General features: G+C 44.0%; 1 protein-coding gene across 2 annotated transcripts; it reads left to right on the top strand.

The window, feature by feature from the left end:
* Positions 1-67: 67 nt before the first annotated feature.
* Positions 68-22,044, top strand: LOC118396706 (transmembrane protein 87A-like). Of its 2 annotated transcripts, XM_052470834.1 has the most exons (19): positions 72-284; positions 1,375-1,435; positions 1,588-1,679; positions 2,053-2,187; positions 2,406-2,459; positions 2,704-2,881; positions 5,443-5,504; positions 5,946-6,129; positions 6,474-6,573; positions 6,699-6,792; positions 7,331-7,406; positions 7,947-8,051; positions 8,256-8,314; positions 11,823-11,926; positions 12,798-12,871; positions 12,970-13,046; positions 14,139-14,191; positions 14,513-14,543; positions 15,476-22,044. In XM_052470834.1, the coding sequence occupies exons 1-19, from the start codon at positions 129-131 to the stop codon at positions 15,515-15,517; spliced, it is 1,737 nt and encodes a 578-aa protein (XP_052326794.1). In that variant the 5' UTR covers positions 72-128; the 3' UTR covers positions 15,518-22,044. The 2 variants fall into 2 exon arrangements, with proteins under 2 accessions (XP_052326790.1, XP_052326794.1); XM_052470830.1 differs by lacking the exons at positions 14,139-14,191; positions 14,513-14,543; positions 15,476-22,044 and adding an exon at positions 13,212-14,081 and having other exon boundaries at positions 68-284.
* The last annotated feature ends 3,483 nt before the right edge of the window (positions 22,045-25,527 follow it).

Genomic DNA, 25,527 nt, shown 5'->3' with positions numbered 1-25,527 from the left:
TGCTTTACATGGTGTATGGTGCAATGCATCTAATGCCAAAACGTCAACTCAAAGATACCCAGGTGTGTGACATTTTCCACTCAGGTGAGTTGGCCAGCCAGCCACGCAACACGAGAGCTACTGAAAACATGGCTGCTTCTGTACGGGTGAGGACGTGGAACAACAAGGCTAGCTCAGTCAAACCCTGGATACTTCTTTTGACAGGGATCATTTTATTGGGCGATGTAAATAGCGGGGTCATGGCAGCACCAGAACCGGGACAATGGAGTATTACAGTTGTCAATGTGAGTATTAAAATATTCAATTGATCTAGTTGTCAAGCTAAAGTTAGGTTTCGAGTTAACTAGCAAGAACAGCAGTGCGATTCATCCGTCCTAGCAATCTAGCGAGCCAGATTTTCTGTTCATTAAAATTGAACATTAACAGTATTGATTGATAATGCATTTTCCTGAACATATTCCGGCTATCGATTTGCACAAGCCATTGTACTGTCTATGCACCGTTAGCTAACGTTAGCTATCTGGTTAGTGAGCTAACTAGTTAGCTAACGTTAGTTGGTTTGGGAATATTCTTTGAATACCATGCTACCTCGGACAATTAGGCAAACTGTTTTAGTTTAGACCATAGTTATAACGTTACCCCAAATGTTTTCTTAATGTATTGCCCAAACATAGCCGAGCTAGGTTAGGCAGCTACCTAACTTAACATACAACGTAGGCGGTATGTAAACAAATATCAGAGAGACCACTGTCCTGTACTGGGCTAGATCATTGCCTGCAATTTAGCCCCGATATAAGAAGTCTAACAACCATTTAGCTAGCTAATGTCCAGATTATAACATATAGCTAACGAGGCTATGCCAGAAGTCTATTGCTATAGTAACTATATAGCTAACGTTACAATGTCGATTGAATTGAAGGGGTAAGACAAACATCGTGTCTACCAATCATTTGCTTTCAAGTCAGTGAAGTGAACAAGTGCACACTTTAGGAGGAAGGTTAGGTAGGCTAATTGGGACGTAGACCCAATTTTCCATGGAGCTGGTCAGATGTCTGTCCACCACCATATCCTGTTGCAGAGTAATGTGAGAGCTGCCATTGCCTGCCTAGGGACTTCCAATAATGGTCACCAGGGCCCATATAAAGTGTCTGAGTAGGAATCAGTGCTGATCTAGGATCAGGTCCCCCGTCCTTTTAATCTCATTCATTGTGATCTGATCTTAAATCATCACTGTTACTCTGAGAGGATGGAGACATAGGTCACCAGACCAGTGCCTGTGTTTTGTTCCAGTGCTGGCATTAATCAGACCTGACTCTAGTGTAGGCCTATCACTCAGTTTATCTAACTAATGTAAACGCTGTTTCCTCTTCTCAGACCTCAAGACCATTACTTTTGAGGAAATCCATGTATAAAGACACTGATATCAAATTGAAAGGTAAGATTAGCAGGTCCAGGATTTGTTTCAGACAGACTACCAAGCACTCCCAGGATCTGGATCACAGAAGGGATATGAAAGCGCCCAAAGAACTACCTCTGTAACACCAATGTATTGTTTCTCTTTACACCAATTTATTGTTTCTCTTTTAGTTGTGTCCTTTGGTTGTCCAGAGGAGATGACTTTTACCATTCGATGGTACTTGAAATACTATCCCTGCCACAATGAGTTCAATAATATTGAGGTAAGTAAAGTACAGGTAGTAATTACAGTAAGTGACTAGTATACTAACTGTATAGGCTATTTAATGTCTATAGGCTGACATATATGGGTGTGGAGCAGAAAGTGAGTTTGCCGTAGTCATCTTTCATTATCAATACCTTGAACATTTTCGTAATGCCTCATTTGTTTAGAATTCCTATGGTAGTGCCACATTTTGACAGTTGGTGTGAATTACCAGTTGACTATACTAACTGTAAGAGTTATTTTTAAATCCCGTCATTCCTCATAGGAAATGTATGTCTCCCTACATTCAACTACTAATAAATATGCTTGAATATTTGATATATTAAATAGATGTGAAACATTGAATATGAATATAAATCATTACTTTAAAGGAAATGTATGAGAGGACGCCACTGAGTCGAGGACAGGGTATGGATCCGAACCCTCTAGGACAAGGAGAATGCATTGAGCACAAGCACAAGCCCTTGAGCTGCAACAATGACCTGCGATACTTCCCAATGCTAAATGTAAGGGCTTATAGGTTACATACATGAGTTCCATTACATTACAGTGCTTTTCACACTCCTTTTCCATAGTAGCTGAAACTGTGCTGAAAGGGAAAGTGTGAAGACGAAATATTCTGGTTGCCTCAATAGTTTGAAAATTATATATTGGGAAGAATAATTTGTTTTGGAACTTTGCGTTTGACTTACTGACAACTTACTGTATGACAACTTTGTTTCAGAAAGCCAAGGCAGAACCACGGCCAGTTGTCCCTCCCATGGAAGGAGCAGCACCGGTGAGATGCTACGATGAGGTCATGATGTTTCACTGATGATGCATATAACAAAAAGTTTTACACACACACTTACTTTCGGCTACATTGCAAGTTGCTAAGGTTGTTGTCAATGACCGTTGGAGTTCTGGAAAAAGAGATCTGGAACCAGACTATCACTTTTCACATTCTCATTACTTCCTGCGTTCTTCATTGCATAATGCATATAACCCCCTCTCAAAACAAATGTTGGTTCAATCCTACCCAGGGCTCAGATGAAAACTACACGAAGTGGACGATGGAGGAGTACGACAAAGTCGGCGGTCTGAAGAATGGCAGTGTGTCGCTTAAACATGACGTCATCGCCACCACGTGGAAGGACGGCCCCTATCTGCTGGTGGTGGTGATTAAGTCTAACAAACAGGAAGCCAACTGGAATCTAACAGGTGGGTTCACTGCATTAACCCCAATTTCACTTCAACTGGGTTGTGTTCACCAGGCACCAGACGGAAGAATGCAGACTGAAACGGGGAGGGACCACCAGAACTAACAGGAGAATTGACTGTAACGGGAAGGTACTAGCTGGACTCTGCAACATTTTTACGGTGATCTACCCTAATGAACATGACCCAGTTATTGAATACTTGGAATGTTAAACTTGCTTGTGAGACTTACTAAGAAGAAAATTACGTTTCTTTAGGCAGCCTAAATACTAATTCAAATGATATAAAGGACATTGGCCATTTTGATCACATTGCTCCATGTTGTATTTTTAAAATATTATTTCACCTTTATTTAACCAGGTAGGCCAGTTGAGAACAAGTTCTCACTTACAACTGCGACCTGGCCAAGATAAAGCAAAGCAGTGCGACACAAACAACAGCACAGAGTTACACATGGAATAAACAAACATAGTCAATAACACAATAGGAAAAAAAGTATATATACAGTGTGTGCAAATGGCGTGAGGAGTTAAGGTAATAAACAGGTCATAGTAGCAAAGTAATTACAATTGAGCAAATTAACACAGGAGTGGCAGATGATGTGCATGTAGAAATACTGGTGTGCAAAAAAAGTAAATTTAAAACAATATGGAGATGAGGTAGGTAGATTAGATGGGCTGTGTACAGCTGCAGCGATCGGTTAGCTGCCCAGATAGCTGATGTTTAAGTTAGTGAGGGAGTTATAAGTCTCCAACTTCAGCGATTTACATTTTTATATTAAATTTGTATTTTTTTTGCAATTCGTTCCAGTCATTGGCAGAAAAGAACTGGAAGAAAAGGGGGCCAAAGGAGGTGTTGGCTTTGGGGATGACCAGTGAGATATACCTGCTGGAGCGCGTGCTACGTGTGGGTGTTATCGTGACTAATGAGCTGAGATAAGGCGGAGCTTTACCTAGCAAAGACTTACAGATGACCTGGAGCCAGTGGGTCTCGCGACGAATATGTAGCGAGGGCCAGCCGACGAGAGCATACAGGCCGCAGTGGTGGGTGGTATATGGCATATGGCACTGTGATTGACTGCATCCAGTTTGCTGAGTAGAGTGTTGGAGGCTTATTTGTAAATGACATCGCCGATGTCAAGGATCGGTAGAATAGTCAGTTTTACGAGGGTATGTATGGCAGCGTGAGTGAAGGAGGCTTTGTTGTGAAATAGGATGCCCGTTCCAGCTTTAATTTTGGATTGGAGATGTTTAATATGAGTCTGGAAGGAGAGTTTACAGTCTAGCCAGACATATAGGTATTTGTAGTTGTCCACATATTCTAAGTCAGAACCGTCCAGAGTAGTGATGTCGGGCGGGCGGGCAGCGATCGGTTGAAAATAATGCATTTAAAGCTTGTTTTGGAGGTTTAAGTGTCCAAAGAAGGGCCAGATGTATACAGAATGGTGTCGTCTGCGTAGAGGTGGATCAGGGAATCACCCGCAGCAAGAGCGACATTGTTGATATGTACAGAGAAAAGAGTTGGCCCGAGAATTGAACCCTGGGGTACCCCCATAGAGACTGCCAGAGGTCTAGACAGAAGGTCCTCCGATTTGACACACTGAACTCTGAGAAGTAGTTGGTGAGGCAGTCATTTGAGAAACCAAGGCTATTGAGTCTGCCGATAAGAATGCGGTGATTGACCGAGTTGAATGCCTTGGCCAGGTCGATGAAGACGGCTGCACAGTGCTGTCTTTTATCGGCTATGATATCGTTTAGTACCTTGAGCGTGGCTGAGGTGCACCTGTGACCAGCTCGAAAACCGGATTGCACAGCGGAGAAGGTACGGTGGGATTTGAAATGGTCAGGTATCTGTTTATTAACTTGGCTTTCGAAGACTTTAGAAAGGCAGGGCAGGATGGATCTAGGTCTGTAACAGTTTGGGTCTAGAGTGTCAGCCCTTTGAAGAAGGGGATGACCGCGGCAGCTTTCCAATATTTAGGGATCTCGGACGATACGAGAGATTGAACAGACTGGTAATAGGGGTTGCAACATTGGCGGCGGATAATTTTAGAAAGAGAGGGTCTAGATTGTCTAGCCCAGCTGATTTGTATGGGTCCAGGTTTTGCAGCTCTTTCAGAACATCTGCTATCTGGATTTGGGTGAAGGAGAAGCTGGGGAGGCTTGGGCAAGTAGCTACGGGGGGTGCGGAGCTGTTGGCCAGGGTTGGGGTAGCCAGGAGGAAGGCATGGCCAGCCGTAGAGAAATGCTTATTGAAATTATCGGTGGTGACAGTGTTTCCTAGCCTCAGTGCAGTGGGTAGCTGGGAGGAGGTGCTGTTATTCTCCATTGACTTTGGTGTCCCAAAACTTTTGGGATTTAGAGCTACAAGGATGCAAATTTCTGTTTGAAAAAGTTAGTCTTTGCGTTCCTAACTGACTGCGTGTATTGGTTTCTGACTTCCCTGAAAAGTTGCAAATGGCTGGGACTATTCGATTCTAGTGCAGAACGCCACAGGAAGTTTATTGTATATTGTAACCCTAATTATTGTGTTATGGATAGCTGATTGAGTCTTTATATTTCCAGTCAACGTCGTAATGAAAGGAACTCACGGCTACATCTCCATCACGGAATGGCCTCTCATGATCGTGAGTATACATACAATTAAACATAGTCAGTGACACATTGAATAAACAACAGTGGGATGCATTGCACCATGACATTTTAGCTCACGCTAATTTCCAGTGCTTGTCCCTAGCCACATATACATTGTAGGGTTAATCATTGTCATAGATATCAGACGCCTGTTTTGTGTTGTCTTCATGTAATAATATATTAGCTGACTTTCATCCAAAGCATTCAAGCACACAATCCTGCCGTTGCTTGTGCCATGCTCTACTAACTGAACCGTACAGGACCTTGTGGTTTGTTCAGAAAAATACCTTGTCTGTTATTTTGTTTGAACACGCATCTCAGTTCTACATGTGTACATCCTGTACGGTGTGCGTGTTACTCTGGTTTATGTCTTCAGCCTGCTACTGGAAGAACCAATATTTTTCTCTCACTCTCACCCTTTGTCTCTGTTTCAGTTCTACATGGTGATGTGTACAGTGTACATCCTTTATGCGTTACTCTGGTTCCTGTGGGCTGCCTGCTACTGGAAGGACTTACTGAGGATCCAGTTCTGGATAGCTGGAGTCATCTTTCTGGGCATGGTGGAGAAGGCTGTGTTCTGTGCTGAGTACGAGAACACCAACGGTGTCGGGGCAGCTTGTAAGTCTACACTACAGTTACACCTAACTCTGTTGTCTGACTGGTTTAAATAAAGTACTAAGATCCTCTGTATAGTAGCATGGTGGAACGGATCACATTGATCTGGTCCCAATTCCCTCCCTGCCCCTTGGCCCTAACCTTTCAATGTTGGCAGATCTGAAGGGTCTGGATAGGTATCAGCAGTATAGTGGTGGAGAGTCCACCATATTAATTCTACCTTACAGATTTTCAAACATCGCAGGCTTGGGGCCAAGGGGGAGGTTTAGGGAGTGTTATTATTCTGAGCAAGAGTTTTTCTGTCTCGTGTGAGAGAGAATTAATTCCAATGTGGATGTTGTTTTTAGCTCCAGGCCTGTTGATCTTTGCTGAGCTCATCTCTGCCCTGAAGAGAACCCTGGCACGGCTGCTGGTCATTATCGTCAGTCTGGGATATGGTATAGTCAAGTAAGTTGAGAAAATAAAGGTCGTCACACACTCTTACTCCCTGTCCTTTGATAGGTGACCCCAGTGACGTTATCGTGCTGTATGTATTTAGTCATTTTTCCTGCATTGTGTGCGTTTCCCATCAGACCTCGACTGGGTACAGTGATGCACAGAGTGGTGGGACTAGGTGTGCTGTACTTTGCCTTTGCTGCCATCGAAGGTGTGCTTAGGATCACTGGGGTAAGGCGTATTCCTGAGCTTGTTTACCTCCAGTGAGCTTGCATTTTGAATGTGAACCTTCATTTCTCGATGGCGTGCTGTTTTGCTAATGTGTGGGTTATGGGAATTCTGTTCAATACGTGTGTATGCATTCACTAAAGGTTTGTGACAATGGCCCCGCCCTCATCACATCCATTGTTCTAGCATTGATGGACTTCTGTATCATCTGGTTCATATCCTTCCTTATCTAGAATATTTACCCCATACTGTACCTCTAGTGGTCTATCATACTTGGCTGTATGACACCTTATTGTGTTGCATACTAAATATTTTCACTGAAAATCATGGTGCTGGGGTTATAATGTATCTTCTACAGTTTGGATTTTAAACTTATATTGTATATTAAATCATGTTTCACTAGGTAATTTTCTTTGGTTACTGCTGTTATTTTTCTCTCCCCCACTCACTCTCCATCACTTTCACCTTCTGTCTTCTCTCTTTCTTCCCCCCATTATTCCCACCTGTCTCTCTCAATCCCTTTCTTATTTCTTCCTCTCAGGCGAAAGACTCTGACCTGGCTCTGTTGGCCAACATTCCTCTGGCTCTGATTGACTCTTCTCTCTGCTGGTGGATATCCTTTGGTGTGCTGATAGCCCTGTTTGAGGCTACTCTCTCCCCTGGGGGCCCCCTTATCCCTACCGGGGCTTCTCTGGTCCTCAGCCTGAGCCTTGGGCTACTCTGTCCACTAGAGGTCCCTCCCTGTGCCAATCCAAAGGGTTCTCTGCATGAGGGAAAACAATTTATTCTTGCACGCTATAGCACAGCTAGCTAACGCACAGCTAGCTAACCTGGAGGTCTTATAGTAGAGATCTAGTGGTCTGGGCCGAGCCCTTGGCCCCTATCTCTGCCCGGGGCATCATCTGTACACCTTGCATGTTATCATCCCTGCTGATTTTTGCTAGGTTCTTCCATGATTCAAACCCCCGAGCTGACAAGGTACAAATCTGTCTTTCTGCCCCTGAACAGGCATTTAACCCACTGTTCCTATCCCGTCATTGAAAACAAGAATTTGTTCTTAACTGACTTGCCTAGTTAAATAAAGATAAAATAAAAAGGTCTGTTAGTTACATACTGTGAAGCCCAGCTGCTGTTTCCTTGACTGCCCCCTAACATATTTGTGAGCCTGGCTCACACTATAAAGACACTGAAGCTGAGGAGAAACCCAGTGAAGCTGTCTCTCTACAGACATTTCACAAACACACTCATCTTTGCCATTATAGGTGAGTACAGCCAGGAAGACAATTGTCATGTTTTTATAGTTCATGAGTATCATAACACATTACTACTGTATAAGGCATTATGAACAACGTTATAAAGCAGTATATGTATGTAGCCTACTTCATACTTCATTCAGAATTAGTCTCACAATTGAATGGAACTGGTCTGATGCAGTTTTGGTTGTATTTTTTTTCCCCCACCTTCAGCTTCAATCATTTTCATGGTGTGGACGACGAAAAAATTCAGACTAGCCGACTGTCAATCTGTGAGTATGTCTTCTTGTAATGGCAGCAAATGGTCCAGTTGTGTGATATCAAGTTTGACTGCTCTGTGCATTTCTTAAAGGTTCCAGGCAATGCAAATAGTCTGGGTTGCCATTTGATAGATGTTCAGGAGTCTTATGGCTTGGGGGTAGAAGCTGTTTAGAAGCTTCTTGGACCTAGACTTGGCGCTCCGGTACCACTTGCCATGCGGTAGCAGAGAGCACAGTCTATGACTAGGGTGGCCGGAGTTTTTGACAATATTTAGGGCCTTCCTCTGACACCACCTGGTATAGAGGTCCTGGATGGTAGGAAGCTTGGCCCCAGTGATGTACTGGGTCATTCGCACTACCCTCTGGTGCCTTGCAGCTCAGCATACAACTGCTGAGCAGTTGCTGTACCAGGCAGTTATGCAACCATGCTCTCAATGGTGACTCTGAGGAACCATGCCAAATCTTTTCAGTCTCCTGAGGGGGAATAGGTTTTGTCGTGCCGTCTTCGACTGTCTTGATGTGCTTGGACAATCTTTGATGATGTGGACATCAAGGAACTTGAAGCGCTCAACCTGTTCCACTACAGCACCGTCGATGAGATTGGGGGTGTGCTCGGTCCTCTTTCCTGTAGTCCACAATCATCTCCTTTGTTTCGATTATGTTGAGGGAGAGGTTGTCCTGGCACCGCACGTCCAGGTCTTTGACCAGCTCCTTAAAGTGTTGTCTGTGATCAGGCATACCACTGTTGTGTCATCGGCAAAATGAATGATGGTGTTGGACTCGCGCCTGGCCGTGCAGTCATGAGTGAACAGGGAGTACAGGAGGGGACTGAGCACGCACCCCTGAGGGGCACCTGTGTTGAGGATCAGCATGACAGATGTGTTGTTACTACCTTTACCACCTGGGGGTGGCCTGTCAGGAAGTCTGGGATCCAGTTGCAGAGGGAGGTGTTTAGTCCCAGGGTCCTTAGCTTAGTGAGGAGCTTTGAGGGCACTATGGTGTTCAATGCTGAGCTGTTGTCAATGAATATCATTCTCACATAGGTGTTACTTTTGTCCAGGTGGGAAAGGGCAGTTTGGAGTGCAGTAGAGATTGCATCATCTGTGAATCCGTTGGGGCGGTATGCAAATTAGAGTGGGTCTAGGGTTTCTGGGATAGTGGTGTTGTGAGCCATGACCGGCCTTTTGAAGCACTTCATGGCTACAGATGTGAGTGCTATGGGTCGGTAGTCATTAAGGCAGGTTAGGTTACCTTTGTGTTCTTTGGCACAGGAACTATGGTGGTCTGCTTGAAACATGTTGTTATTATAGACTCAGAGATGTTTAAAATGTCAGTGAAGACACTTGTCAGCGCATGCTCGCAGTACACGTCCTGGTAATCTTTCTGGACCTGCGACCTTGTGAATGTTGACCTGTATAAAGGTCTTACTCACATCGGCTGCGTAGAGCGTGATCACACAGTCACCCGGAACAGCTGGTGCTCTCATATGCATGTTTCAGTGTTATTTGCCTCGATGCAAGCTGTAGCTTGACCAGCTGTAACTATCAGTCGCACCACAGATTTACATTTACATTTAAGTCATTTAGCAGACGCTCTTATCCAGAGCGACTTACAAATTGGTGCATTCACCTTATAACATCCAGTGGAACAGCCACTTTACAATAGTGCATCTAAATCTTTTAGGGGGGCGAGAAGGATTACTTATCCTATCCTAGGTATTCCTTAAAGAGGTGGGGTTTCAGGTGTCTCCGGAAGGTGGTGATTGACTCCGCTGTCCTGGCGTCGTGAGGGAGTTTGTTCCACCATTGGGGGGCCAGAGCAGCGAACAGTTTTGACTGGGCTGAGTGGGAACTGTACTTCCTCAGTGGTAGGGAGGCGAGCAGGCCAGAGGTGGATGAACGCAGTGCTCTTGTTTGGGTGTAGGGCCTGATCAGAGCCTGGAGGTACTGAGGTGCCGTTCCCCTCACAGCTCCGTAGGCAAGCACCATGGTCTTGTAGCGGATGCGAGCTTCAACTGGAAGCCAGTGGAGAGAGCGGAGGAGCGGGGTGACGTGAGAGAACTTGGGAAGGTTGAACACCAGACGGGCTGCGGCGTTCTGGATGAGTTGTAGGGGTTTAATGGCACAGGCAGGGAGCCCAGCCAACAGCGAGTTGCAGTAATCCAGACGGGAGATGACAAGTGCCTGGATTAGGACCTGCGCCGCTTCCTGTGTGAGGCAGGGTCGTACTCTGCGGATGTTGTAGAGCATGAACCTACAGGAACGGGCCACCGCCTTGATGTTAGTTGAGAACGACAGGGTGTTGTCCAGGATCACGCCAAGGTTCTTAGCGCTCTGGGAGGAGGACACAATGGAGTTGTCAACCGTGATGGCGAGATCATGGAACGGGCAGTCCTTCCCGGGAGGAAGAGCAGCTCCGTCTTGCCGAGGTTCAGCTTGAGGTGGTGATCCGTCATCCACACTGATATGTCTGCCAGACATGCAGAGATGCGATTCGCCACCTGGTCATCAGAAGGGGGAAAGGAGAAGATTAATTGTGTGTCGTCTGCATAGCAATGATAGGAGAGACCATGTGAGGTTATGACAGAGCCAAGTGACTTGGTGTATAGCGAGAACAGGAGAGGGCCTAGAACAGAGCCCTGGGGGACACCAGTGGTGAGAGCGCGTGGTGAGGAGACAGATTCTCGCCACCCCACCTGGTAGGAGCGACCTGTCAGGTAGGACGCAATCCAAGCGTGGGCCGCGCCGGAGATGCCCAACTCGGAGAGGGTGGAGAGGAGGATCTGATGGTTCACAGTATCGAAGGCAGCCGATAGGTCTAGAAGGATGAGAGCAGATGAAAGGTTAGAAGTATTCTGCTTGAGATTGACATTGACATTTGTAATTTAGCAGACTCTCTTATCCAGAGCCACTTACAGTAGTGAGTGCATACATTTTCCCCCGTGGGAATGGAACCCACAACCCACTGGTTTATAAACAAAGCAAGGTGTAGATTCATGTGATGCCGGTTTTATATAACGTTGCATAAAGCTACAAGTAAATCCTTGGTATTGCCTGCCTCCTGAATCCAGGGACTTGACACAGCTCGAGGGGACCAGTAACTTTATGATATATATATATATATGCCATTTAGCAGACGCTTTTATCCAAAGCGACTTACAGTCATGTGTGCATACATTCTACGTATGGGTGGTCCCGGGAATCGAACCCACTACCCTGGCGTTACAAGCACCATGCTCTACCAACTGTGCTACAGAAGGACCACAATGATCAACCTTATCAGTGTACCAGCTACAGTCATTTTTCATACTTGGGTCACATTTCTTTGAACTGATACTGGTTTCATCCAAATATCATTTAAATTTAATGAAAACATAATTTTCACTGTTCAGGACTTAAGACATTGAATCAACAGCATTGAATCAACGTATTGTTAAAAAATGCCAGCTCAAGACTGCCGTATTGGGTCATGTATTGAACAGTATCATGGATGACATTGTTTGTATTATTCCATATAACAGGACTGGGTGGAGCTGTGGGTAGATGATGCCTTCTGGAGGTTCCTGTTCTCCATCATACTGCTGGTTATCATGTTCTTATGGAGACCCTCTGCTAACAACCAAAGGTGAGGTTACATGGTGTGTGTGGCTATCCTCGTGGGTACCTTTTATTAAACCTTTATTTAACTGGGCAAGTCAGTTAAGAAGAAATTCTTATTTTCAATGACGGCCTAGGAACAGTGGGTTAACTGCCTGTTCAGGGGCAGAATTCCCCACAAGGAGAGTAAAAAAAATGGCAGCCTATTTTCAGGGTCAGGGAAAATTAGGATTTTGAATGGAAGTACTTTTGAGGTCCCCACTAGGATAGTAATATCAAATGTGTGTGTGTGTCCTCCTATATGTAGACAGTGTTGTATTGGAGAACGCCTAATCACATTTTATTTGGGGGGGGGTAGCCATTTCATTAGTTGTTCAGGAGTCTTACGGATTGGGGATAGAAGCTGTTGAGAAGCCTTTTGGACCTAGACTTGGCACTCCGGTACCGCTTGCCTTGCGGTAGCAGAGAACATTCTGACTAGTCTGCCTGGAGTCTGACCATTTTTAGGGCCTTCCTCTGACACCGCCTGGTTGACAGGTCCTGGATGGCAGGAAGCTTGGCCCTAGTCATGTACTGGGCTGGACGCACTACCCTCTGGTGCCTTTCAGTCAGCTAACAACCAGCAGTGATGATTGACCTGCCTATTATATTAGTGAAATGTGCTTTGATCTAAGTGTGCGGAGACCATTGTCTACAACCTGCACCTTCGCTACCTTGTTGAGTGTGCTGTAGATTTATCAATGGCAATAGGTTGACATATCAAACTACCAACAGTCAGTCAGGGAGAAAGTGCCTCACCTTACCACTCACACTTACACAGCCTTTAAATGTTCTGTAGCTTTAGAACCATTAAGGCTTTCTAACTGTTCATAATTGAACTGTTCCTTTGTTCTCCTCAGATATGCGTTCACTCCACTGATGGATGACTCTGACGATGAGGAGATTGAGGAGTTCCTGGTGTCAGCTAATTTAGGTATTGTACATGTACTTCTGTTTTTCTTTAACTTCTTTAGTGATAATGTGTTTGAACCTTGGTGATCTTTCTCTCCGTGTTTCTCTAAACACACACAGCTGATGGCATGAAGCTGAGAGCCTCCAACTTTAAGAGTGAGACGAACGGCTCAGCCAAGCCTTCAGGATCTAACCCGGTTAGTATCAAACCTTCAATTCAATTAATACAACTTGATTTGTTCCCTCAGGGAATTAAGTCCATTTCCAATTATCCAATCAATATGAACACAATATCTCCACATATAAATACAGCATACCAACAAGCGAACCTTTTCTGTCAGTCAATAAAGTTTCACTTTCAGGTAACTGACACTCAAATGTTTGCTCTGACCTGTGATGCAATTCAAGCACAAAAATTACCTTCAAGAACAAATGACCATCTACTGTATATACTGAACACAAATATAAATGCAACATGTAAAGTGTTGGTTTCATGAGATGAAATAAAAGCACAAAAAGCTTCTCTCAAATGTTGTGCACAAATTTGTTTACATCCCTTTTTGTGAGCATTTCTCCTTTGACAAGAAAATACATCCACCTGACAGGTTAGGCATATCAAGAAGCTGATTAAACGACATCATTACACAGGTGCACCTTGTGCTGGGGACAATAAAAGGCCACTAAAATGTGCAGTTTTGTCACAACGCAATGCCACAGATGTCTCAAGTTTTGAGGAAGCGTGCAATTGGTATGCTGACTGCAGGAATGACCACCAGAGCTATTGGCAGAGAATTACATGTTCATTTCTCTACCATAAACTGCATCCAATGTAATTTTAGAGAATTTGGTAGTATGTCCATCCGGCCTCACAACCGCAGACCATGTGTAACCACACCAGCCCAGGGCCTCCAAATCCGGCTTTTTCACCTGCGGCATCGACTGAGACAAACCACCCGGACAGCTGATAAACTGAGGAGTATTTCTGTCTGTAATAAAGCCCTTTTGTGGGGGAAAAACTCATTCTGATTGGCTGTGCCATACTCCCCAGTGAGTAGGCCTGGCTCCCAATTGGATGGGCTTATGCCTTCCCAGGCATGTGAAAATCCATTGATTAGAGCCTAATGAATTTATTTAAATTGACTGATTTCCTTATATGACCTGTAACTCAGGAACATTGTTGTGTTTTATGTTTTTGTTCAGTATTTTTAGTCTAGTGAATGACATCCGAGTTCAAACAACAGAGGGCAGCGTTGAGTAGTTCTCTCTTTTATTTTCACCCTCCTGTCCAGGATGAAGACTTGAAGTGGGTGGAAGAGAACATTCCTACCTCTCTAACAGACGTGTAAGCATCACTTATCAAGAAATAGTTCTATCAACACCAAAATAGCAGGTGTGTTTATAGCAGCGTTTTCCAAACTCTGTCCTCGGGACCCCAAAGGGTGCACGTTTTTACCCCAGCACTACACAGATGATTCAAATAACCAACTAAACATCAGGCTTTGATCATTTTAATCAGCTGTGTAGTGTTAGGGTAAAAACCAAAACCTGCACCACTTGGGGTCCCCAGGACCGAGTTTGGGAAATCCTGGTTTAATGTGGTCACCATTATTAGGTGGTGGTTTCATAAAAACAAATGTTTTCTCCTTATTTTCCTCCATTGTAGAGCGTTGCCTGTCCTTCTTGATTCAGATGAGGTGTGTATATTTTTAACACTGGGTCATTTCTGTCAATGGCAAAATACACTGAGGATACAAAATATTAAGGACACCTGCTCTTTCCATGGCATGTGCTATCAGGTGAAAGATATGAGCCCTTATTGATGTCACTTGTTAAATCCACTTCAGTCAGTGTAGATGAAGGGTTGGAGATTGGTTAAAGAAGGATTTTTAAGCCTTGAGAAAATTGAGATGTATGTGTGCCATTCAGAGGGTGAATGGGCAAGGCAGACAGATTTAAGTGCCTTTGAACAGTAGGTGTCAGGCTCACCGGTGTGTCAAGAACTTCAATGCTGCTGGGGTTTTCACGTTCAAGTTTCCTGTGTGTTTCAATTTTGGGTCCAACACCCAAAGTATATCCAGCCAACCGTGGGAAGCATTGGAGTCAGCATGGGCCAGCATCCCTGTAGAACGCTTGAGACACCTTGTAGAGTCCATGCCCTCGGCGAATTGAGGCTTTTCTGAGGGCAAAAGGAGGAGGCAACTAAATATTAGGAAGACTTTCCTAATAAGGGTAGCAGGTAGCCTAGTGGTTAGAGTGTTGGGCCAGTAACTGAAAGGTTGCTGGATCGAATCCCCTAGCTGACATGGTAAAAATCTGTTGTTTTGCCCCTGAGCAAGGCAGTCAACCCACTGTTTCCCGGGCGCCGTGGATGTTGATTATGACAGCCTCCCGCACCTCTCTGAGGGGTTGGGTTAAATGCAGAAGACACATTTCAGTTGAATGCATTCAGTTGTACAACTGACTAGGTTTCCCCTAATGTTTTGTAACTCAGTATATATGGTTTATTTCACTGTGCATTTCCTATAATGTTATTAAATTCCCAGTAGGCAATTTTATATGTACAGCCACTATGGTATTCGAGAGAGAGAGAGCTATATATATATTTTCCACTGTATTCCTTACCTAGGAAATCATGACTACAAAATATGAAATGTCCAAGATGGAGTAACATGGGGAAATCTTCCTACTACCCACGATGGATGCAGAGCATCTCTTCCTTCTGAGATTGGTTCCTCCTGCATGGCATGGAAGAGACAGATCACCAGGAGCGCGACACCTCTCCCGTCCTAGGCCTGTTTAGGCTGAGAGTCAGACCTCTGTCTACAACACTACTGGGGCTTAACACCTCTGACTTGGCGATCAGCAGGGTCCATTCATTGGGTATCAAATGGAAGAAAACTGATTTAAACAGGAGGTACTACCTGAACTTGTCCAATAAGAAATGCTGGTTATAGTTTTCCATTGCAAAACATTTTTGCTGCGGTGTTCCCTAATGTGTGCACCCTCTCCACAAACCAAGACATAACAATTGTGTGTGACCCAAAGTGCACCCTATTCCCTATTCAGTGCCTTCGGAAAATATTCAGACTCCTTTACTTTTTTTAACATTTTGTTACGTTACAGCTATGTTCTAAAATTGATTAAATGTTAGTTTTTTTCCCTCATCAAACTACACTCAATAACCCATAATGACTGAATGAAAATAGGTTTTTAGAATGTTTTGCAAAATAAAAGAACTGAAATATCACATTTCCATAAGAATTCAGACCCTTTACTCAGAACTTTGTTCAAGCATTTTTGGCAGAGATTACAGCCTCGAGTCTTCTTGGGTTTGACACTATAAGCCTGCCACTCCTGTATTTAGGGAGTTTCTCCCATTCTTCTCTGCAGATCCTCTCGAGCTCTGTCAGGTTGGAAGAGGAGTGTCGCTGCACCGTTTTTTTTTACGGTCTCAAGTGATGTTAGCTCGGGTTCAAGTCCATGCTCTGGCTGGGTCCCTCAAGGACATTCAGAGACTTGTCCTGAAGCCACTCCTGCATTGTCTTGGCTGTGTGCTTAGGGTCATTGTCCTGTTAGAAGGTGAACCTTTGCCCCAGTCTGAAGTCCTGAGCGCTCTGGAGCAGGTTTTCATCAAGTATCTCTCTGTACTTTGCTCTGTTCATCTTTCTGTCGATCCTGTCTAGTCTCCAACTCCCTACCGCTGAAAAACATCCCCACAGCATGATGCTGCCACCACCATGCTTCACCGTAGGGGATGGTGCCAGGTTTCCTCCAAATGTGACGCTTGACATTCAGGCTAACAAGTTCTATCTTGGTTTCATCAGACCAGAGAATCTTGTTTCTCATGGTCTGAGAGTCCTTTAGGTACCTTTTGGGAAACTCCAAGAGGGCTGTTATGTACTTTTTACTGAGGAGTGGCTTCTGTCTGGCCACTACCCTAAAGGCCTGATTGGTGGAGTGCTGCAGAAATCGTTATTCTTCTGGAAGGTTCTCCCATCGCCACAGAGGAACTCTGGAGCTGTGTGAGTCACCATCGGGTACTTGGTCACCTCTCTGACCAAGGTCCTTCTCCCTTGATTGCTCTAGAAAGTTCTTCCATTTAAGAATGATGGAGGGCAGTGTATTTGGGGACTTTCAATGCTGCAGACATTTTTTGGTACCCTTTCCCCAGATCTGTGCCTTGGCACAATCCTATATCAACCCCTAAGGACAATTCCTTCGACAACATGGCTTGGTTTTTGCTCTGACTTGCATTGTCAACTGTGGGACCTTCTATAGACTAGGGTGTGCCTTTCCAAATCATGTCCAATCAATTGAATCTACCACAGGTGGACTCCAATCAAGTTGTAGAAACATCTCAAGGATGATCAATGGAAACAGGATGCACCGGAGTTCAATTTCAAGTCTGATAGCAAAGGGTCAGAATACTTATGTAAATTAGGTATTTCTGTTTGTTTCATACATTTTCAAACATTTCTGAAATCCTCTTTTCACTTCGTCATTATGGGGTAATGGTCAAAAGTAGGGAACTATGGACCCGTGTGGCTCAGTTGGTACACCATGGCGATTGCAACGCCAGGGTTGTGGGTTTGATTCCCACTGGGTGTCCAGTACAATAAAGTATGAAGATATATGCACTCACTTCTGTAAGTTGCTCTGGATAAGAGCATCTGCTAAATGACTAATGTGTATAGGGAATAGGATGCCATTTGGGACAGTTTTTGTGATAACTTGACTTTATACTGTATCTTGGAGAGGGGAACAAGCTGGTATATTATTTCTACACCAATTGGATACATTATGTAATATAAGACCAATGTGATATTTTGATGGATGATAATTCAGAGGTGTGTGTGTGTGTGTGTGTGTATATATTGTTTATCTCACTGAGCGAAAGCTTTATTGCTTCCTAACCAAAGTATAATGTGATGTGTTGTGTGGGGGAGAGTTGTCTGCATTGTGTTTTCTATGCTGGGACACAGGATTAATTCGTTTAGTGTGAGTTACGCAGTACTAAACAGAAGTGTTGATGTAAGTGTAGGATCACAGGGCTTGGCTCTGTTCAGATAGAAATGTCTTGTGTAGATTGTCTGTCAGAAGAATAATGCTAGAGCCAACACAATTCCGTTCTATCTGCTATTGATGTTCAGAAAGTTTCACATCACTGATGCACCCCTGAGGTTGGTTAGTAGAGGCAGTACTTTAGTTGAGGCCCATGGCATTGAAGTTATAATGAATAATAATTTATTCAGCTTCTATAGTGCTTTTCATTGGACAGAATCTCAAAGTGCTTGTTAAGCAAAATAACCAACAAGCATGTATTTAGAGATATAGGCTACAACAGTAGATGGGTCAAGTCTGAGTGTTTCCTGAAACCTCCAGATGGACAGCTGCTCTCATGAGAGGATCTGGAAGCTCATAGCTAGATGGTCAGCAGCGGTGGTGGTCTGGTCAGCATGTCCAAGGGCAGGCAGGTAGGCTGGCAGATCCATGTCATCAGGGCGTCTCCGCCGTCTGCAGATCCTCTGTATTGGGACTGTGATGAGCTTTGAGATCCCCACAGAGTACAGTCATCACTTCAGAAGTATCCTCCAAAGTAATGAAAAGCTGTCCCACTGCCTCTTGGATCACCGTTGGTGAAAAGCAACCCTGAGTCATTGGTGTAATTCAAATGAAAACACACCGGCTAGCTAGCATTACCTAGCTTGTTGACAATGCTGATTTTCATACATTTCCTAGTGGTAGAAAAAGTAAAAATCCTCCAGTAAAATACTACATAAGTATATTTAGAACTAAATACTTTTCCTCAAGTATCAACATTAAATGTAATTGCTAACATATACTTAAGTATCAAAAGTATAAATCATGTCAAATTCCTTATATTAAGCAAATCAGATGGCACCATTTTATTTTAATATACAGATAGCCAGGGGCACATTCTAACACTTATTTTACAAATGAAGCATGTGTGTTTAGTGAGTCTGCCAGATCAGAGGCAGTAGGGTTCTTTAAGAATGTAGTGGAGTAAATGTAAAAGTTGTCAGAAATATAAATAGTAAAGTACAGATACCCCAAAAAACTACGTAAGCAATACTTTAAAGTATTTTTTACTTAAGTACTTTACACCACTACAATTTATGGGCATGACTGCAGATGATGATGTGCAAATAGAGAGTCTGTTTTCACCCCAGTATATGGTTACCAGTGAACGAGAGCATACAGGTCGCAGTGGTGGGTAGTATATGGATGGCACTGTGATAGACTGCATCCAATTTGCTGAGTAGAGTGTTGGAGGCTATCTTGTAAAGGACATCACCGAAGGCAAGGATCGGTAGGATAGTCAGTTTTACGAGGGTATGTTTGGCAGCACGAGGCTTTGTTGCGAAATAGGAAGCCGGTTCTATATTTTGGATTGAAGATGCTTAATGTGAGTCTGGAAGGAGAGTTTACAGTCTAACCAGACACCTAGGTATTTGTAGTTGTCCACATATTCTAAAGTCAGAACTGTCCAGAGTAGTGATGCTGAACGGGTGGGCAGGTGCGGCAGCGATCGGTTGAAGAGCATGCATTTAGTTTTACTAGCATTTAAGAGCAGTTGGAGGCCATGGAAGGAGTGTTGTATGGCATTGAAGTTCATTTGTTAACAGTGTCCAAAGAAGGGCCAGATGTATACAAAATGGTGCCGTCCGCGTAGAGGTGGATCAGGGAATCACCAGCAGCAAGAGCGACATCATTGATATATACAGAGAAAAGAGTCGGCCTGAGAATTGAACTGTGTGGCAAACCATAGAGACTGCCAGAGGTCCGGACAACAAGCTCTCCGATTTTGACACACTGAACTCTATCTGAAAAGTAGTTGGTGAACCATATCCCTATGTTGACACCTATGGAAACGAGAAGTGGTGAGTGACAGCCACAGCCCGTCCCAATTCATTCCCTCCCTCTTGGCCCCAGAAGTTTGCTGATCTAAAGGGTATTGGGGAAGTATGCTGTGTAGAGGTGGAGCTTACACCTTACAGATCTGCCAACATCGAAGGGTTGCTTAGAGGTTTGTCACTAGTTAACACATCCACAACACCATTTAAAAGTTATGACTATGTGGCTGTGTTAACTAGTGAAGACCTACTCAGGGCCAAGAGGGACGTAAAGTTTGGCAGGGAATGAATTGGGATCAACAGACATTGTGGAGCCCAGGGCCCATTTTCACAAAGCGTTTCAGAGTATGAGTGCTGATCTAGGATAAGTTTTGCCTTTAAGATTATAATAAATAAGGTTAGAGGGGCAGCAGGTAGCCTAGTGGTTAGAGTGTTGGGCCCGTAACCGAAAGGTTGCTGGATCGAATCCCTAAGCTGACAAGGTAAAAAGCTATGGCAGCCCCCCGCACCTCTCTGATTGAGGGTTTGGGTTAAATGCAAAAGACACATTTCAGTTGAATGCATTCAGTTGTACAACTGACTAGGTATCCCCCTTACATGGACAGGGGAGATCTGATCCTAAATCAGCACTGGGCCCTGACTGTAAGTAACCTGCAGAGGCCCCTGTGTTTGACATTTTTACGTCAGGGTACCCCTATGTACCATCACCTTCCACCCTGTGACCCCTTTTCTAGTTATCAGGCACTTTTTAGAACCTCCTTTAGTGGCTAATGTAAACCTCTAAGAGATACTTGTCAATGATGGCCTCACAAGTGACGATCATGAGGTCTGTTTCTTCGTGTTCCCATAATGCGGCATTTGTTGTTGTTTCTCTGATGCTGGCTGGAGTTGAGTGTTAGCTTTGTTGCTGATATGCTGGAGGTTTTGAGGTAGAGAGATAGAGACTAGAGTTCTACCTGAAAAAAAAGATCCTCATTGTCTTCTCTACTGTTGGACTACCTCCAGACATTTATCCCACATCGATCCACAGCCGACCTCACCGTCCTCCAAATTGTTTTCTGAAATAGCCCACTGACAAAAATCTCACTGCTTTTCTGTTTTCATGAAGTGACTCACGCCCCGGGGATAGAAGAATTGAACCCTGTGAGCACCCCCATAGAGACTGCCAGAGGTCCGGACAACAGGCCCTCCGATTTGACACACTGAACTCTATCTGAAAAGTAGTTGGTGAACCAGGCGAGGCAGTCATTTGAGAAACCAAGGCTATTGAGTCTGCCAATAAGAATGCGGTGATTGACAGAGTCGAAAGCCTTGGCCGGGTCGATGAAGACGGCTGCACAGTGCTGTCTTTTATCGATGGCGGTTATATCGCTTTGGACCTTGGATAGGCACAAGGGGTTTATGTTGGATTGGTTCATGATGTTGTCCTCTGCAGCCTAGGCACAAGGTTAGGGGGTTGTCCATTTACTCGTTCTCAACTCCAACTATTTCCTAGGGCCTGTCCAGAAACAACCCCTACCCCCTAGATTTTCCAATCTTTCCCCTCCGATCTCGTGTGTAGGCAGTAGGGTCTAGGGATGCGTTTGGGAATCAGACCTAGTGTATTTGGAGCTTTTCCTAACTTGTAGAAAATCAGAATTAGATGCTTCTTCTTACTCAGACCCTGGCTGCCTTCATGCTCAGTCTTTCCTTGTCATGTAGCCTACGACTGTATTCACTTGTCTGTTATTTTCATAGAACAGTCTGGTTTGGGCTGACTGTTAGTCCTGTTGTTTCCTAAGTCACCAGGTGACTGAATATTTATTGCCTTGTACCTATTTTTGGAAGTTTTTGTCTTCAGAACTATGCTTGAACATTTCATTCCAGGGCTGCTTCTGAAATGGCACACTATTCCCTATAGAGTGCACTACTTTCGACCAGAGCTCTATTCCCTATATAGTGCACTACTTTTGACCAGAGCCCTATTCCCTATAGAGTGCACTACTTTTGACCAGAGCCCTATTCCCTATAGAGTGCACTACTTTTGACCAGAGCCCTATTCCCTATAGAGTGCACTACTTTTGACCAGAGCCCTATTCCCTATAGAGTGCACTACTTTTGACCAGAGCCCTATTCCCTATAGAGTGCACTACTTTTGACCAGAGTTCTATTCACCCTGGTCAAAAGTAACTCACTAGATAGGTGCCATTTGGGAAGTACATATTCATTTGCCTGTATGTCTATTTATTTCTGTTGACTTGGAGAGAAAGAGAATCTGTATTTCTGATTGTTATTGTAATACAATGGTTAATTTAATTGTAAATAAAACATGTTTATTTGACCAATATGTTTTTGTATTATTGCAGTCACAGGAAAATATTCTAACCACTGATCATTATAAGATCTTGGTTATTTCAGCGTCCTGAACCCAGCCATGATCTAGTCAGGCAGATGTGCTATCATCATATGACGTCATATTGGTGCTCTCACGAGGTGGTATACTGTCCCATCTGGCAGGACTGTTCCCTCAGTCAGATTTCTTACCAAACCAATGTGTTCCTGTGTTGACTGGGTGACGTTCTCTAGGAACTCAGTCCGGCTTTAAACTTACTCTTGAATGTTGTAATAGTAGAATTCAGTTCCTCTTGTCATGTCAGTCATTGCATACCTTAGAGAGCTATTTGTAACTTGTCAGAAGTGTCCAGATCAAGTAGCCCGTGTCAGCTGTAAAACAATAATATTTCCCATAGATATTGTATTTTTTTTTGTCACGTATCACATGAATACACGGCAGAATGTATAGAATTGCAAGACAATTAGCTTTAAACCTGCAAAATTCTCTTCACCGATGAGGGGTGTGAACAGTTTGTTTCATGAACAGTGCTTGTGCGCACAGGGGGGGGGGGCGCTGGATGTTGCCCAATGCTGGAAAGGGAACCCCTGTTTTAGTCTAGTGGAATGAGATGTTCCATTTTTACAGCTCTTCGTGTGCCGCAGATAGCAAAGACTAACTAATTTTCATCCGAAGTCAGAGAAACCGCTCAGAACCTTTACATATACTGTATTTACCATGAGGGGGTTTTAAAACATCCTTTTGATAACCAGACTAAGCCGTTTGTTTAATGGTATTTAAAGTGATATGTCTTTTTCTTGACTGTTCAGTAAGGTAATGGGGTGTATGGACTACTATACAGAATCAACGTGTTCCTGACTTGCGTGAATAAACCCAATCTGTTCTACAGAGGGCTATAGGCTGTGAATTTTGTGAAGGCACTTATGTATGAACACCTCGTGAACTCTACAATCGCATGCACCTGCAGTGTGTGTCCTGTCACAATGAAAGCTTGTTTTTCACTAACATGTTTTTAAAGAAAGCTTTCTTTCTTCAAAGGATCAAGTAAGGAACGTTTGTTAAATGACACAGAGTTTGTTAGAAAGCTGACTGCTACAGGCCAGGGTGAATGTAGGGTTATGAAATCCCTCAGCCAACCATATCCCTATGTTGACACCTACGGAAACGAGAAGTGGTGAGCGACAGCCACAGCCCGTCCCAATTCATTCCCTCCCTATTGGCCCCAGAAGTTTGCTGATCTAAAGGGTATTGGGGAAGTATGCTGTGTAGAGGAGGAGCTTACACCTTACACCTTACAGATCTGCCAACATCGAAGGGTTGCTTAGAGGTTTGTCACTAGTTAACACAGCCACAGCACCATTTCACAATTATGACTTTGTGGCTGTGTTAACTAGTGAAGACCTACTCAGGGCTAAGAGGGACGTAAAGTTTGGCAGGGAATGAATTGGGATCAACAGACATTGTGGAGCCCAGGGCCCATTTTCACAAAGTGTTTCAGAGTATGAGTGCTGATCTAGGATCAGTTTTGCCTTTAAGATTATAATGAATAAGATTAGAGGGGCAGCAGGTAGCCTAGTGGTTAGAGTGTTGGGCCCGTAACCGAAAGGTTGCTGGATCGAATCCCTAAGCTGACAAGGTAAAATGCTATGGCAGCCCCCCGCACCTCTCTGATTGAGGGGTTGGGTTAAATGCAAAAGACACATTTCAGTTGAATGCATTCAGTTGTACAACTGACTAGGTATCCCCCTTACATGGACAGGGGAGATCTGATCCTAAATCAGCACTGGGCCTTGACTGTAAGTAACCTGCAGAGGCCCCTGTGTTTGACATTTTTACGTCAGGGTACCCCTATGTACCATCACCTTCCACCCTGTGACCCCTTTTCTAGTGATCAGGCACTTTTTAGAACCTCTTTTAGTGGCTAATGTAAACCTCTAAGAGATATTTGTCAATGATGGCCTCACAAGTGACGATCATGAGGTCTGTTTCTTCGTGTTCCCATAATGCGGCATTTGTTGTTGTTTCTCTGATGCTGGCTGGAGTTGAGTGTTAGCTTTGTTGCTGATATGCTGGAGGTTTTGAGGTAGAGAGAGTGATAGAGAGAGAGACTAGAGTTCTACCTGAAAAAAAAGATCCTCATTGTCTTCTCTACTGTTGGACTACCTCCAGACATTTATCCCACATCGATCCACAGCCGACCTCACCGTCCTCCAAATTGTTTTCTGAAATAGCCCACTGACAAAAATCTCACTGCTTTTCTGTTTTCATGAAGTGACTCACGCTCCGGGGGAAAGAAGGTTCTACTGTTGGCCTTTCAGAATCACTTTCTGGTTTTCCATAGAGTTTCATACTTTTGGTTATTACTGGGCCATTTTGAAATGGGTACAAAAGTAAAGAGGAGAAGAAGGAAGGAGGGATGCTGTTTCAGGAGGATGGAGAGCCCATGGTCGACGTCCATGCCGTCGGAATCTGGACAATTTGGAATGTTGGAGATGATAATTTCTTCATTTTGTGTGTAAAGGGAACACAAGCTGGGAATGCTATATGTGACAGCTTTATATGACAACTTTCCATTCTGATAATGTTCATGTCTCTCTTTTGACATTGTGACAGACAACAGAAAAATGTTGCATGCTACCCTACACATAACTTGGTAGGAAACCCCTGTGCTTGGGTTTCTCCTGGAGGCCTTGACTCCAAGAAATGCATATTAGCAGGGTTCCCCAATAGGTGGCCGGCAGGTGATTTTATTTGGCCCCCGTACTTTGAGTATTTATTTTCATATATGTCTTTCTTGTATTTATTTTCATATATATAAATGAAAATAAATACTCAAAGTACGGGGGTCAAATATATACACTGCTCAAAAAAATAAAGGGAACACTAAAATAACACATCCTAGATCTGAATGAATTAAATATTCTTATTAAATACTTTTTTCTTTACAAAGTTGAATGTGCTGACAACAAAATCACACAATTATCAATGTAAATCAAATTTATGGATTTGGAGTCACACTCAAAATTAAAGTGGAAAACCACACTACAGGCTGATCCAACTTTGAATGTAATGTCCTTAAAACAAGTCAAAATGGGGCTCAGTAGTGTGTGTGGCCTCCACGTGCCTGTATGACCTCCGTACAACTCCTGAACAGTCTGTGGTGCAACGTGGCGTTGGTGGATGGAGCGAGACATGATGTCCCAGATGTGCTCAATTGGATTCAAGTCTGGGGAATGGGCGGGCCAGTCCATAGCATCAATGCCTTCCTCTTGCAGGAACTGCTGACACACTCCAGCCACATGAGGTCTAGCAGTGTCTTGCATTAGGAGGAACCCAGGGCCAACCACACCAGCATATGGTCTCACAAGGGGTCTGAGGATCTCATCTCGGTACCTACTGGCAGTCAGGCTACCTCTGGCGAGCACATGGAGGGCTGTGCGGCCCCCAAAGAAATGCCACCCCACACCATGA

Source organism: Oncorhynchus keta, chromosome 2, assembly GCF_023373465.1.
Source record: "Oncorhynchus keta strain PuntledgeMale-10-30-2019 chromosome 2, Oket_V2, whole genome shotgun sequence".
Classification (NCBI taxonomy): Eukaryota; Metazoa; Chordata; class Actinopteri; order Salmoniformes; family Salmonidae; genus Oncorhynchus; species Oncorhynchus keta.
The sequence above is the reverse complement of the archived record's forward strand: the minus strand, read 5'-3'. Positions and strand labels throughout refer to the sequence as shown.

Bases quoted from the DNA above. Each gene is read 5' to 3' on its own strand.
- LOC118396706 (XM_052470830.1), top strand. From the start codon at position 129: ATGGCTGCTTCTGTACGGGTGAGGACGTGGAACAACAAGGCTAGCTCA. The intron at 5,505-5,945 runs GTGAGTATACAT...TCTCTGTTTCAG, and splicing joins CGGAATGGCCTCTCATGATC to TTCTACATGGTGATGTGTAC. The intron at 12,872-12,969 runs GTATTGTACATG...AAACACACACAG, and splicing joins CCTGGTGTCAGCTAATTTAG to CTGATGGCATGAAGCTGAGA.